Raw genomic sequence first — 15,881 nt, 5'->3', positions numbered from 1 at the left:
AAAAAGTTGGCTTAAAGCTCAACATTTGGAAAACGAAGATCATGGCATCTGGTCCCATCACTTCATGGGAAACAGATGGGGAAACAGTGGAAACAGTGGCAGGCTTTATGTTGGGGGGCTCCAAAATCACTGCAGATGGTGACTGCAGCCATGAAATTAAAAGACGCTTACTCCTTGGAAGAAAAGTTATGACCAACCTAGGTAGCATATTCAAAAGCAGAGACATTACTTTGCCAACAAAGGTCCGTCTAGTCAAGGTTATGGTTTTTCCAGTGGTCATGTATGGATGTGAGAGTTGGACTGTGAAGAAAGCTGAGTGCCAAAGAATTGATGCTTTTGAATTGTGGTGTTGGAAAAGGCTCTTGAGAGTCCCTTGGACTGCAAGGAGATCCAACCAGTCCATTCTAAAGCAGTCCTGGGTGTTTATTGGAAGGATTGATAGTAAAGCTGAAACTACAGTACTTTGGCCACCTCATGAGAAGAGTTGACTCATTGGAAAAGACTCTGACGCTGGGAGGGATTGGGGGCACGAGGAGAAGGGGACGATAGAGGATGAGATGGCTGGATGGCAGCACTGACTCGATGCACGTGAGTCTGAGTGAACTCCGGGAGTTGGTGATGGACAGGGAGGCCTGGCATGCTGTGATTCACGGGGTTGCAAACAGTCGGACACGACTGAGCGACTGAACTGAACTGATTATATGTATACGTCATTAGCCCTTAAATGCTGGTGATGGTTTAACTGAATCCGACTAAACAGCAATTTACATCCTAGGACATTGTCAAACACAGCACAGCATAATGGATGCATACTACTGTTACATACACAGGGCTCCCCTGGTGACTCAGGTGGGAAAGAAACTGCCTGCCAATGCAGGAGACTCAAGAGACACAGGCTCGATCCCTGGGTAGAGAAAATCCCCCGGAGAAGGAAGTGGCAACTCATTCCAATATTCTTGCCTGGGAAATTCTATGGACAGAGGAGCCTGGCAGGCTATATATAGTCCATGGGGGTCACAAAGAATCGCACAAGACTGAGCACTCATGCACTCAGATACATAAAATAGATAACCAACAAGACCTACTGTATAGCACAGGGCACTATACTCAATATTTTGTAATAATCTATGAGGGAAAATAATCTGAAAAATATACATCTATATATACACATATTTGTATAATAGAATCACTGTGCTATACATCTGAAACTAGCATAATATTGTAAATCAATTATACTACAACTTAAAAAAGAAATATATTGGGGATAGTAGGTTGCATAATACAATAAAAGCAATTTTTAAAATGATTAAATTGCAAAGAAGAACAAAGTAAGCAAACAGGAAAGAAAAAAACAGTAGAGTAATCTGCAAGGAATCAGTGGAGCCTAAGATTTGGGTGTGACACCAACAGAGGCAGGCAGCTTAATAAAATAAGAAGGGATAGTCACAGAGAGCCTTGCAAAAACTGCTATCATCACAGGCTGACTGTGCAGCCTCTGAGGATTGGCATCACTCCTGTCATGAGAGGCTTCATGTTGTGGGAGAAACAGACATCACTAACATAGGCCAGCTAAGTCACTTAACCAAACAAACAACAAAAACAAGCCCAAGGGCATCAGCTTCCAGGACTGCTACAATATACTACCTAAATATCCAGTTTTTAATTAAAGTTATAATATATACAAAGCATATTACTCAACACCTATACTCCTAGGTATACACATCCAAGAGAAATTAAAGCATATGACCACACAACCTCGTATGTGAATGTGCATAAGAGCATTATTTATAATGGCCAAAAAATTTTAACTTGCTGATATCCAATCGGTTTCTTTTTTTCTTTGCCCCTGGACTTAATCTGAGGGAATGTGCACACCTGCCTCAGTACACAGGTATTTTTCCTCTGAAACTCTGATACCATGCAAACGGATCTCAGAGAGGAAAGTGGAGGAAGCTACTGAGTCCTGGACAAATAAAGATGGTAAGCCCAAAAATGGACCAAATGTCCCAGTAGGAACAGAAAAGCTAGACTCCAGGCTTTGGGTTAGGGAGGAATGGGAAACTCTCTGAGACAGTCCTGTTCAAGTGTGTTCTGCTTAGTGAAGTAAGGGTGTCTATCATTTCTGCAGAGAATTATCCTTTGCCCTTTCCTGTTGGCTCTCCAGGGAGGTATCAGGGTTTGTTTCCTATCAATTACTTCACCAATGGATCCATGAACACTATAAACTAAAACCTGAAATAGTACTGCAGCCTGGTAATCCAAGACTATCACTTAAAGAGTTCATATCCTTTCAAAACCATGACATAATTAATGCAAGAAAGTTAAAACTTTACCCAGGAATTATTTCACATGAGTTTGTTTCAACAACCAAAGCCTCATTAGCATTCCAGAAGAAAGATGGAATGCTAAAATAAAGCAAAAATATGTGGTGTTCACAACACATTATTTTGACTGTTTCAGAGTAAAAGCATTTGTTACAGAGAAGGAACAAGCTGGGTAAAGACGTTAATAAGAAACTGCAGAGGAAAAATGTAAAATTCCTGCAAGTGTTTCAAAACAATTTCTCCATTTTGTAATTAGAACCAGTGTTACAAGGATAACTTCATGGCCGCTGCATAACAGGTCCTGTCTGCTCTATATTCACTCCATCTCAGGTACACACTAAGCCCCTTCCATATATCACCTCACTCAACCTCCATCTGCAACTCAAGTGACTAGGAAAATTTCTAGAGTTCTCCTGAAGTTCCTACTCTTGCCTTGTAGCTCTGAAGCTCTTTAGATCCTCCCAATTCTGAGAGGTATAACAGAGCTGGGGTTTCCTTTCAGCTGATCTCCACACAAAAAAAACTTCAAGTCCAATTAACAGTGATTTTCCAAATCTTAATTCATCCAAATAAACATTTATTGAGTATCTACTATCTCCCAGAGACTGGTTCTATGCACTGAGGTTACAAAAAGATGACGTACTCCGCCCCAAGGCAACAGAGAGACTCAACAGCACAGAGAGTGGTAGGTAAGTTCAGGAGAAAGGGATCTGGGAAAACTTCCTGGAGGAGGTAAAACTTAAGCTGAACTTTAAAGGCTGACTAGAAGTTAGGAAAGAAGGGGAGAGGGCAGGTATAAGAATAAGTGAAGTCACTCAGTCATGTCTGAGTCTTTGCAACCCCATGGACTGTAGCCCACCAGGCTCCTCTGTCCATGGGATTCTCCAGGCAACAATACTGGAGTGGGTTGCCATTTCCTTCTCCAGGGGATCTTCCCGACCCAGGGATCAAACCCAGGTCTCCTGCATTGCAGGCAGACGCTTTATCCTCTGAGCCACCAGGGAAGCCCAAGTACAGCAAGCACAAAGGCACAGATATAGGAGAGCCTGATCCAATCGGGAATAACAAGCAGTACTGCTCAAAGTACAGTGCAAGGGGAGAGAGACATAAGGCGCTCAAGGGGGCATCTGCCACCACGGGCCTTACAGAGACTGGGGTTCACCCAGATGAGGAGAGAACTCACACAAGAGTGGCAACCAGGAGCCCTCTGCCATGAGACTGACGTCATCCAGCAAAGCTGAATTCACAGGCCCAATATTCAGAGTCCTTCAAGTTTTGTTGGCACAAATACCCCCTAAAATCCTGTCTGGTCCAAAGAGACCTTGGATTCTTTCCTCCCTTGCCACTCTCTGCAGACCACCCTCACTTTCACTGCAAGCTGATTCAAACTGCCTGTTAACTCCACATCTCCTGTGTACACTCATGCTTGACTCTTAATATCAGCAGAGGGCAGAAGAGGCCCGAGAATGCTTCAGAGGTTGTGCATTTCTGACAAGCCCCCGGTGACAAGCCCCCGGTGACAGGGACGCTGCTGGTCGGTCCATGGGGCACTTTTTCAGTAGTAAGTCCCTAGAAAAGCACCCTTCCTATGACCTGAGAGGAAAGGTCTCTTTTTCAAGTGTACAATCTACCATGGACTGATAATTTCAGAAAAGGTAATAAAAAAGAATAAGGAAAAGATTTAAAAATTTTATTTTTTATTGAAGGACAATTGCTTTACAATATTGTGTTGATTTCTGCCATACCTCAGAGAAAATGAAATTTTAAAAAGACACACCAACTACTGTATAGCAACTATAGTCCAATAAAAATTAATTTAAAATGAGAAAAAATAGATGTTAGATTTACTTTATTAATAAAAATTTTAAAATCAGTTAGTCTTGATCATCTTAGCTAATAAATGAGATATATAAAATGCCCTCTTCCAAAAAAAGACATACAAACTATAAGTTCCAACATTGTATTATTGGGCTCAATAAATATAACATTAATCTAACAAATTACACAGGTCAGCTGAGCCCTCCACTCATCACCTTCCACACACACAGCTCCAACTACAGAAGTACAGTTGAATCAGGGCTACTCAAAACAAGGTCTAACTTCTGCCAGTAGATTTTATGGGCAAAGGAGACAATGTACCAGAAAAAGACAAAGACTGCTTTGGTGCTTCATAAATATATTCCCCATTAAAATGAAGTTGATGAGAAATCACTCTCGATACACAGAGATACAAATACCTGACTACCCACCTGGCCACTCTTCCCCGGAGATCCCCCAGGCCAGAGAGCTGCCTCATCTCCAGGGTCTTTAAGGCAGAATTAGTTCCGTAGCTAATGTTGTCCCGGGCACGGATCTGCTCCTGGAGTACCTGGGCAACACACAAAAACACCAACGAGGTCATCTGGGAACTCACAAGATACCACAGACGCATTTGATACTTCTGGCAAAAATAAGACTGTTTAACTCCTTTCAGAAGAGGCTCCTTTGTAAGCATAACCTGATGTACACATCCACAGAGAACCAGGGGCTTAGAAAGAGACCTCAGAGATGTCACTCAGACCAAGCTCCTGCATTTACCAGTAAAAACATTTAGACTCAGATGTCAGGTGACTGGATGGAGGTTCCACCGTAGGCAGAGGCAAAGCTGAGACTAGGAGCCTGGACACATGGAAGGTGGTACAGAGGTCTTACCCCACCCTAGTGTGCTTTTTGATTGTTATTGTTTTAGGCAAACAATACCTAAATCTGAGAAGTAATATATCAAGAAAAAGGAGCAGAGTAACATCAGACAAAGAGGTTCAAATGTCAGTCCCTCTAGCTGTGTGATTCTGAGCAAGCGTCTAGAGCTTTCTGAGCTTCCTTTTCGTCATCTGTTGATAGTAACGGTGACTATATTCTTAAGGCCACTTTATGGGAAATTACATAAGATAATGCATAAAGCACTAAGCACAATGCCTGCTGCTGCTGCTAAGTCGCTTCAGGTCCGACTATGTGTGACCCCAGAGATGGCAGCCCACCAGGCTCCCCCATCCCTGGGATTCTCCAGGCAAGAACACTGGAGTGGGTTGCCATTTCCTTCTCCACTGGGTGAAAGTGAAGTCGCTCAGTGGTGTCCGACTCTTCACAACCCCATGGACTGCAGCCTACCAGGCTCCTCCATCCATGGGATTTTCCAGGCAAGAGTCCTGAAGTGGGTTGCCACTGCCTTCTCCAAACACAATGCCTACTACACGGTAAATACAACAAATGCTAATGATTCTTTTTAGTACTTATTCGGTAACAATATTTATACTGGACTGGTAGAATGCATCTCAGAGAAAAGACATTAAATGAAAGCAGAACTGCTGAAAGATGGAGTGACCCAGCACAAAAACAAGACCCCAAGGAGCATCCATCCCGGGAAATCTGCAAAGGAATGATGGCAATGAAGAGGACACCCCTGAGGTTTATTGAGCACGTCCTGGGAGGAGCCTGGGGCTGCACTACATGCTGACATGCACAAATCCACACAGCATTGTGAGGGAGGTACTCTCAGGGTCTCTCAGGCACCAAGAGCTGAGCTGATACATCTGGAGAGCAAGTGGCTAGCTGGGACTGGCCCAGGCTTCTTGGCTCCAGAATCTGCGCTCCCAACCATGCTGCAATGTTGCCTGCCAAACCAGCAAAGAATCAGAGACTGAAGCACTAAAGAGAGACAGACAGACAAGAAAACCTGAATTCTAGGGAACAGGAGATCCCTCAAAAGCAAAAGTCCGTATCAGATGTTTCTCTGAACATTTCATGATTCTTTTGCTCATCCTTTTCTTTCTCTTCCCTCCTCCACTCCCCATATTCTCTCCTCCACACTCCCTGCCCCACTAACCACTCTCTTTCCATCTTTCCAAAGAGAATGCTTTTGACTTCTCACAGTATCCTTCCCCTTTCATTTTTTTTTTAAATTTCCGATTTGTCTGATGTCAGCCTAAGCATTTATGAATTCTCTTTAGCTTTTTTTTTTTAAACTTTTGGTTTTAAATTTTAAAAGATGAGCATGACATTCTTTTATTTTAACTATTTCTTCCTTAATAATGAAGATATTTTCCCTTTAGTACACCATTTGCTGTGTGCATAGGTTGGGTGTAAAGTGTTTTTACTGTTTCAGTTTCAATTTTGAATTTCTCTTTGGTCTAAGGATATCTAAGTATCTTTAGAATTACTTAGAATTTCTTCATTTCCAAGTTTTCATCACTTTTATTATTTATTTCTAATTGTATTAGCTTATGATCAAAAGTATGGTCTGTAATATACCTAATTTTTTAATGTATTAAATTTTGCTTTGTCACATATGACTGATTTTTCCAAAGTTCCATGCAAAAAAACTACCTGAAGAACAAAAGTTTCAATATTGCATATTAGACCGAGTTTGCTGATTCCATTACTCATTTTCTTTTCTTTTTTTAGAGTTTTTATTTATTTGGCTGTACCCAGTCTTTGTTGCAGCATGTTAACTTTTGGTTGCAGCATGTGGGATCTGATTCCTTGACCAGGGATGGAACCGAGGCCCTGTGCAATTGGGAGCATGGAGTAGTCTTAGCCAGTGGACCACCAAGAAAGTACTCATTATTCATTTTCTCTAGATCTTGTCTATTTTTGCCTACTAGATCTTGAATTCTCTCACTGTAAAATGTCTTCCTCAAGTTCTCCTTTTATTTGTAATGCCGTTTACTTTATTTAGCTGCCATTTTATTTGGCACATACAGATTTAAGATCAAAGTGCCCATGGCCATTATATAATAACCTTCCTAATGGCAGAAAGTGAAGAGGAACAAAAAGCCTCTTGATGAAAGTGAAAGTGGAGAGTGAAAATGTTGGCTTAAAGCTCAACATTCAGAAAATGAAAATCATGGCATTTGGTCCCATTACTTCATGGGAAATAGATTGGGAAACAGTGGAAACAGTGTCAGACTTTATTTTGGGGGGCTCCAAAATCACTGCAGATGGTGACTGCAGCCATGAAATTAAAAGATGCTTACTCCTTGGAAGAAAAGTTATGACCAACCTAGATAGCATATTCAAAAGCAGAGACATTACTTTGCCAACAAAGGTATGTCTAGTCAAGGATATGGTTTTTCCAGTGGTCGTGTATAGATGTGAGAGTTGGACTGTGAGGAAGGCTGAGCGCTGAAGAATTGATGCTTTTGAACTGTGGTGTTGGAGAAGACTCTTGAGAGTCCCTTGGACTGCAAGGAGATCCAACCAGTCCATTCTGAAGGAGATCAGCCCTGGGGTTTCTTTGGAGGGAATGACGCTAAAGCTGAAACTCCAGTACTTTGGCCACCTCATGCAAAGAGTTGACTCACTGGAAAAGACTCTGATGCTGGGAGCGATTAGGGGCAGGAGGAGAAGGGGACAACAGAGGATGAGATGGCTGGATGGCATCACTAACTGGATGGACGTGAGTCTGAGTGAACTCCGGGAGATGGTAATAGACAGGGAGGCCTGGCGTGCTGTGATTCATGGGGTCGCAAAGAGTCAGACACGACTGAGTGACTGAACTGAACTGAATCTGATTTAGTGCTTGTAATATTGCGTCATCTTACCTAATATTAAAATTGCTACTAGACTTTATAAATAATAAAGCAAACATTGCTTGGTCTAATTACACTAGGCACTGTTCTAAATGCTGTAGGTATGTTAACTCGTTTAATCCTTACAACACCCTATTAAGGAGGGACTGTTATTATCCTCATTTCACAGATGGTGAAACTTCTAAGTGGTCAAGTAACTTGCCCAAAGCCACAGTCAATACATGAGGGAGCTGGGATTGGCACCAGGAGTCTGGCTCCACTGACTGTGCTCTCACTCATGACATTATGCTGCTTTCTGTCTTTGTTTGTCCCTCCACCTCACTTTTTTAAAAAAAATTTATTGTTGTTGATTTACAATGTTACGTTAATTTCTGTTGCACAGCAAAGTGACTCAGTTATACATACATATATACATATTTATACATATTTATATATACATATATATATATACATTTTCATATTCTTTTCCATTATGGTTTAAAATAGGATATTGAATATAGTTCCCTGTGCTATACAGCAGGACCTTATTGTTACATCTCACTTTATATTTACAACTTATGTTGCTTTTTGTTGTTTCCTTTCTCCTTTCCCCTGTTTTGCCTGGTTTAATCAGGTTACCATGCATTACCTTTTCTCCCCTTTGTTATCTGGGGAGTGTCCCTGGCCATTGATAGTCCATGAATGGCTCAGCTCACCTTTCCCAACCTTTATACCATATCTGCACCTACTCCTGGCTCTTTCCCTGCACAGCACTGCTCTCCTCCACATAAAGCACACCTGCCCTCCTTCACCCTTTACCCAGGATGACTTACGTGGAAGGATTTTTACTTTTGTTCCCTCTTGCTCTTCCCCACACCAACCATTCTTTGCTAAAATAACCCAGTACTTCTAGTTGAGATACAATCAGAATTTTGCTTGAATGGCCCTTCTTGTCTTTTTTTTTCTTCTTCTTTCTTTTTTTAAGGCTTCTGTTAAATTTATTGACATCCACTTACATGAAATGATAGGGTTTTGGGGTGGTTTTTTTTTGAGTATAGTTGCTTTACAATGGTAGTTTCTGCTGTATAGCAAAATGAATTGGCCACACCACAGAGCACTGAGCAGAGTTCCCTGTGGTATACATTTAGTTCTCATTAGAAATGATAGGTCTTTTTCTAAAGATCACCAATTATCTTTCGTGTTTCTCCTTTTCCTTTCCCCCATCTTAGGATCTCCGGGCACCATCATTGTGTTTTGGTTAGAGTCCTTCCTCCAGCATTTTCCTTAGACCAGACACTTGGATGAAAGACCCTCTGGATCCCTGCTGTGTCTGTTCTCTTCCTCCCTCATGGTGAAGGATGGGTGATAAACTGAAAGGGTATGAAATTCTTGACATAAATGCCTTTCCTCCTGGTGAACTGTGAAGCTGACAGGAAGTCTGATGCTTCTTCCCCTTAAAGTACCTTGCCTCCTTATGCCTGCTGCTGCTGCTAAGTCGCTTCAGTCGTGTCCGACTCTGTATGACCCCATAGACGGTAGCCCACCAGGCTCCCCCATCCCTGGGATTCTCCAGGCAAGAACACTGGAGTGGGTTGCCATTTCCTTCTCCAATGCATGAAAGTGAAAAGTCAAAGTGAAGTCGCTCAGATGTGTCCAACTCTTAGCGACCCCATGGACTGCAGCCTACCAGACTCCTCCATCCATGGGATTTGCCAGACAAGAGTACTGGAGTGGGGTGCCATTGCCTTCTCCTTCCTTATGCCTAGATGCTTGTTTTTCATCTTCAGAATTGAGGATTTTTATCAGGAAAAAAACTGTGGATTTTTTTAAAAATTCATTTCTACCTAGAACTCATTGAACATTTCAGATTTACCTTCAACTCAGGTAAACATTCTTCTATTATTGTTTTTTCTCCCTCTGCTTTTTGTCTCATTCTGCAGTTCCTATTATTCACAAGCTGGCTGTCCTGGATCCGCCCTCCAAATCTTGTATCTTCCCCCTCATGATTTTTCTCCCCTTGTGTCTGGCACTGATTTTTCAGCACTTCATCTACCTTCCCTTGTAGGCAACTAATTCAATTCATAAAAGCAATCATCTGTGTCTCTACTGACTTTTACAAATTTAAGTTCAAGGAAGAAATTTTATGTTGTATTCAGATCCCTTAATCTCTGTCTTATTACTCAGTTGAGGCTGTTATACCGAAATACCTTATAAATAATAAACAGACTGAGTAAATAAACAATAAATATATATATTTTTGCAGTTCTGAAGGCTAGGAAGTCTGAGATCTGGGTGCCAGCATGTACTATGAGGGCTCCCTTCCTGGCTTCTTGACAATTACCTTCTCATTGGGTCCTCACATGCCAGAAAAAAGGAGCTCTACCTCTTCTTATAAGAGCACTAATCCCATAAGGGCCCCACACTCATGATCTCATCTTAAACCTAGTTACTGCTCAAAGGCCCCACCTCTAAATACCATCACACTGAGGTTAGAGCTTCAGACATGAATTTGGTGGGGGCGGGGGTGGGGGCCACAAACATTCAGTCCATAACTTGTCCCAGTTATTTTTCACTCAAGGGCCACCTTCATTTAGGTCTGTTCTAACGGCTGTGCTTATTCTTCCTCCCTCTGGCTGCTGGGCCCCCTTAGGTGGGACATCTCTTCTTGTTCTCCGTTCACTGGAGTAAGATTAGTGGAAGGGTATGCTGGAAGAAGCTGAAGAGCTGGAGGTGCAGCCAGTACCCTCACAGAGCCTGCATCCAGGTGAGGAGCCAGGAGGGAGCACCTCTGCACCCTCCTCTCTGAAGCCTGCCCAGCCTGTGAGGGCAGAAGACAGCTCAGTCACAGGGTGCATGAGCCCAGGGAGACTGGCCTTCTCTCTCTGACTCCTAAACCACTGTCCTCCTCAACCAGGACCTCACTGTCATGCTCTCTCAGGCCAGGTCTCTGCCAGCTCCCCCAGGCCTTCCCGCCTGCCCATCCCAGCTGATCAGGAAGGTGGCCCTAGAACCGGTGATAGGAAAGAAGGCACACCAAGCCCCTGACCTTCCTATGGCCTCCTGCACCAATCTAGACATTTAAGCATACATTCATGTATAACTACTTGGTTGCTACCATTTCTGGAAATTTGGTGATTTCTGGTATCCTGACAATTTGCAGTCCAATTTGCAAAAAACAGGCAAGCTCCATTAGAAAATATGTTTATGCCTTGCATAACTGCTTCTGTGCTCCCTTCTATCAACTATTTTTAAAATTTAATTAATTTATTTATTGGCCACACCATGCGGCATGGGAGACCTTAGTTCCCCAACCAGGGATCAAACCCACAGCCCCTGCAGTGGAAGCACAGAGTTTAGCCACTGGACTACCAGGGAAGTCCCACTATCAACTATTTTTTAAGTATAACATATAGGCAGAAAAGTACACTTACATACATGTTTTTAAGGATTTTCAAATTTCCTTGTAAAAAACAGAAATGAGGAATATGAGGATTCTGCATTTTCTTTAATGGAAATCTGGCTGAAGTCACTATAGACTGAGTAACACTGATAGGGACAGTAAAAAAAAAATTTCACTGAAAGGAATTTGGAACTGCGAGACCTATCTTCTTTGCTGCAGTTTCCAGCTTTTTCTGAATGAACCTGCTCAACAGAATAGAAGAATGCAAACCCACTTACAATCACCTGTGAATAATAAAATGTTAGTCATCAGAACACAATCTTGCAAGAAAACTTGAAATCTGACTAATCTGGTTCTGACACTCTCCCACTGATTAAAATGTGCTGGTGAGCTCTTTCTCTTTTAATAGGAAATAATGCTTATTGTTACAGCTAATAGAAAGTTAATACTTATTTTTTGGTAGATAATGCTTCAAATCTTTGTTTCTAATAAAGCTTATGACTATGGATTCTCAGCCATCTTTGGGGTGTGTAAGGACACCCACGTGGCCTGTTAAACACACAGGTTTCTGGACCCCACTCCAAGGGAACCAAAGCAAGGGCCCAGAAATATAGAAGGTCATGGTTCACAGACCCCTCCTGAAGAAACACTGCATTAGACACTGTACAAATGACAAAGGCTCCAACCAATAATTTCGTCTGTTTCTCAATCAAAAAAGTCACCACGCAGGGCCTCCCTGGTGGTCCAGTGGTTAAGAATCTGCCTTGCAATGTAAGAGACACAGGTTCAATCCCTGGTCTTGGAAGAGCCCACACGTCACAGAGCAATTAAGCCCCTGCGCCACAACTGCTGAAGCCTGTGCTCCACAACAAGAGAAGCCACCGCAAGGAGAAGCCTCCACACCACAATGAAGAGTAGCCCCCACCAGGCAAAGTTAAAGAAAACCAGCAATGAAGACCCAGCATAGCCAAAAAATAAAACACATAAATAGATCTTTTTTTAAAAATCACTAAGCAAAGAACATGAGTGCAATTCACAAAACAGGTGCTAAAAACAAATGACACTTTTTTTAAACATCCAATCTTTCTATAAGCAAAGAAACAAGAAATAAAACCATACCATTATAATGTACCACTATGCTGCAGATAAGGACAGTGCAGGAGGCTGTGCTTATGTGGGGACAGGGGTATGTAAGTCACAACTCTGCACTTTCTGCTCAAGTCTGCTGTGAACCTAAAGTGGCTCTAAAAAGTGATGTCTATTTAAAAGTAAAAAATTTTAAATCATACCATTTCCATCTATTAAAGAAGTAAATACTTTAGTCAATTTATAATTTTAAAATGTATATCAAAAATTGAAAATGCACAGTTGGCCTTCATGCTACAACGCTTCCAGAGCAGTCCTTCAAAAATATATTCATAATGTTCATAACCTTTGACCAGTTCTTGAAATAAATCTTAAAACAAACAATAAGTATTATGACAAAAATGAATGCACAAAGATGTCTTCATAGTATGATGCATAGACCAAGTATTTTACAAGGTATCTACATGGTATATTATTATGTAACCAGTAAGAGGTTCATGGAGTGCTCTTAGAAATCAGAGAAAATGTGTACAATTTACTATTAAGCAAAAAGAAAGAGTATAAATAAATACACAGCATGATTCCTGCTGTGTATAAGGTGCATAAAACATAATACTAGAATATTAACGCCTCGCTTATCTCTAGGGTTAGATTACGGTTGATTCCTTTTTTGTATTTTCCACAACGTGTTTACATCATTTTTATAACCAGAAAAAAAGTGAGTGTGTGTGTGTGTTAATGCTTAGAGTATATGTGTGTGTGCTTCAATGCTCAGAAAAGCCCATTTAACTTTCAGAATTCTTATGCAGATGAATGAGATATTATATTAGAAGTGTTTTCTTTGAATAATCCAGAGAGAATTATGTCTGAATTTAACACAACATTCACATTACTGAAAAGTTATATGAAAACAGAAGGCATTCTAGAGCTTATTACTTAAAGAAATTCTATGATGAAGTCTAAGTGTCAGACATGACTGAGCAACTGAGCACCCCCACATGCTGAAGCCTTAGAAAAACAATCCTTCTGTAAAGCCAGAAATGTTCTCTAATTTGTCATTTGGGGACAATATATCATCATGATGTGTTTACTTTAAAAAGCATATCATCAACTCTCCATTATTGCCGATTCAATTCAAGAAACTCTTTTCTGCAGAGCAACTATGTGCTGAGTACCAACCATGCCTTCAGGAAGCTCAGTTGTAGCAAGTAAGACTACAGGGTGGGAAGTACATGGTCTAAATCCACATGAGTAGAGAGAAGAGGCCAGTCACCTTGAAAAAGTGATGTCCTGAGTCTTCATGTATTTTTTCTAATATGTGGCCTATCTTTAAGGATGATCACTTGCCAGAGGCAGTAGGAAAGGCCCGCCCTGTGTGAGCCTCACAGCCTTCTATCATGCCTTTTATGCAAAGGAGATATAAACCCATGCCCAGGGATCTCACCACAGACAGGCTAGGGGTGCCATGACCAAGAACAGCCCTCCATGTTTTTCTTTCTTCAACTCTCCTCAGATTTGTGAGGACTTGGGAATGAAAATATAACTCCAAAATCCCATGAGGAAGGACCCAATTACAGCAGCGCGGGGCCTTATAAGACAGCATCTCCTGACAATGGCTCTTTAATTTTCCCACTGCTGCTGCTGCTGCTAAGTCGCTTCAGTCGTATCCGACTCTGTGCGACCCCATAGACGGCAGCCCACCAGGCTCCCCCGTCCCTGGGATTCTCCAGGCAAGAACACTGGAGTGGGTTGTCATTTCCTTCTCCAATGCATGAAAGTGAAAAGTCAAAGTGAAGTCGCTCAGTCGTGTCCAACCCTTAGTGACCCCATGAATTGCAGCCTACCAGGCTTCCCTGGTGGCTTAGAGGTTAAAGCGTCTGCCTGCAATGCAGGAGACCTGGGTTCGATCCCTGGGTCGGGAAGATCCCCCTGGAGAAGGAAATGGCAACCCACTCCAGTATTCTTGCCTGGAGAATCCCATGGATGGAGGAGCCTGGTGGGCTACAGTCCATGGGGTCGCAAAGAGTCGGACACGACTGAGCAACTTCACTTTCACTTTCAGGCTCCTCCATCCATGGGATTTTCACACTAGGACTTAAAAAACCCCCAGAGTTCCAGCCTCATATATCAACTGCCTTCTTGGCATGTCCACCCGGATATCTGATGTGTGTGTGCTCAGTCGCTCAGTCATGTCTGACTCTTTGTGACCCCCATGGACTGCAGCCCCACAGGCTCTCTGTCCATGGGATTCTCCAGGCAAGAATACTGGAGTGGGTGCCATTTCCTCCTCCAGGGGATCTTCCTGACCCAGGGACTGAACCTTCATCTGCTGCGACCACTGCACTGCAGGTGGGTTTTTTTACCACTGAGCCACAGGGGAAGCCCTGATGGACCCTAAACCTTGCCAAGTCCTAAGCAGAAGTCTTTCTAACTCTAATGTGCAGGAAGTCCTATCAGCGCCACTTCCAAGGCAGATCTAGCACCCATCCACTTCTCTCCATCTCTACCCTGACTCCCGAACCCAAGCCACTCTGGATGCCCTCTGCCCCCATTCTAGCTTCCCTACATTCCCTTCTCCAGGCAGCAGTCAGTGTGATCTCTCTGAAATACAAATCAGTCTGTAAGCAACATGAGGGCAAGGGTTGTTTATCTGTTTTATTCCTAGCATATCCTCAGTACCAGACATATGAATGATTTCTCTAAATTCTTTTGTTTAAAATTAAATAATGGCTTCCCATCACCCACTTCCACCCACCTCCCACCCATGACACTCCAGTCCCATTGGTCCTCCTTCTGCTCCTCTAACATGCCAAGCTTCTTACACCTTATGCCTTGGAACCTGCAGTGCCTCCTCTTCAGAATGTTCTCTTCTGCGTGTGTCTCCTCCCCCCACCCCATCACCTTGGCCTTGCTGGCCCTTCTGTCACTCCAGTCTCAGTTTACATGTCACCTTATACCCCTACCCAAAACAGCCCCACAATCACTCTCCATCAAATTACCTTTTCAGAGCCCTAGGCTTAGGCTGAAATTACCCTGGCCACTTAGGGTTTACACCTATAAATCCCACTAGAACATGCAGCAGGCCTAAAAGCAGGAGTCTTGTATGCCTGAGTCACAGCTTTAGCCCTCATATAAGGACTGGCTCCAAGTAGATGGCTGAGTAATTTATTATTTTACCTCCATGTTCTAGGATTTGATCGTCTACACTGAAGGCTCGAAGACTCTATCTAGCTGGTGCCTAGAGCTGATCAGGCCCTCAAAGATGGAGACAGACAAGCTAAAATGTATTACAGACAGAGCAGACACCAAAACACCAATTTGTTAATTTACATGGAAAATCTTTACCAAATATTCAGAACTAAACAAATATTCAAACTCCATTCACTATCTTCTCCAAGCCACATGACAAGCCAAGTCTAGTGGGTAGAGGTAAAAAAAAAAAAAAAAAAAAAAGAATTTGGATAATGTGATAGTTAATTACGTCAGCTTAACTAGGCCATGGGATGCCCAGACAGCTGGATAAAT

At 42.4% G+C, this 15,881-nt stretch overlaps 1 protein-coding gene across 4 annotated transcripts in view; it reads right to left on the bottom strand.

Moving 5' to 3' along the window:
- FAM81A (family with sequence similarity 81 member A) overlaps positions 1-15,881 on the bottom strand; it is a 79,641-nt gene that overhangs the window by 30,746 nt on the left and 33,014 nt on the right. For all 4 annotated transcript variants that reach the window (XM_018054287.1, XM_018054284.1, XM_018054285.1 and 1 more), the window contains one exon: positions 4,574-4,692. In XM_018054287.1, coding sequence (XP_017909776.1) covers positions 4,574-4,692 — 119 coding nt within the window. The remainder of the gene's footprint in view (positions 1-4,573; positions 4,693-15,881) is intronic.

This window comes from Capra hircus, chromosome 10, assembly GCF_001704415.2.
Source record: "Capra hircus breed San Clemente chromosome 10, ASM170441v1, whole genome shotgun sequence".
Taxonomy (NCBI): Eukaryota; Metazoa; Chordata; class Mammalia; order Artiodactyla; family Bovidae; genus Capra; species Capra hircus.
This window is presented reverse-complemented; position numbering and strand designations above follow the sequence as displayed.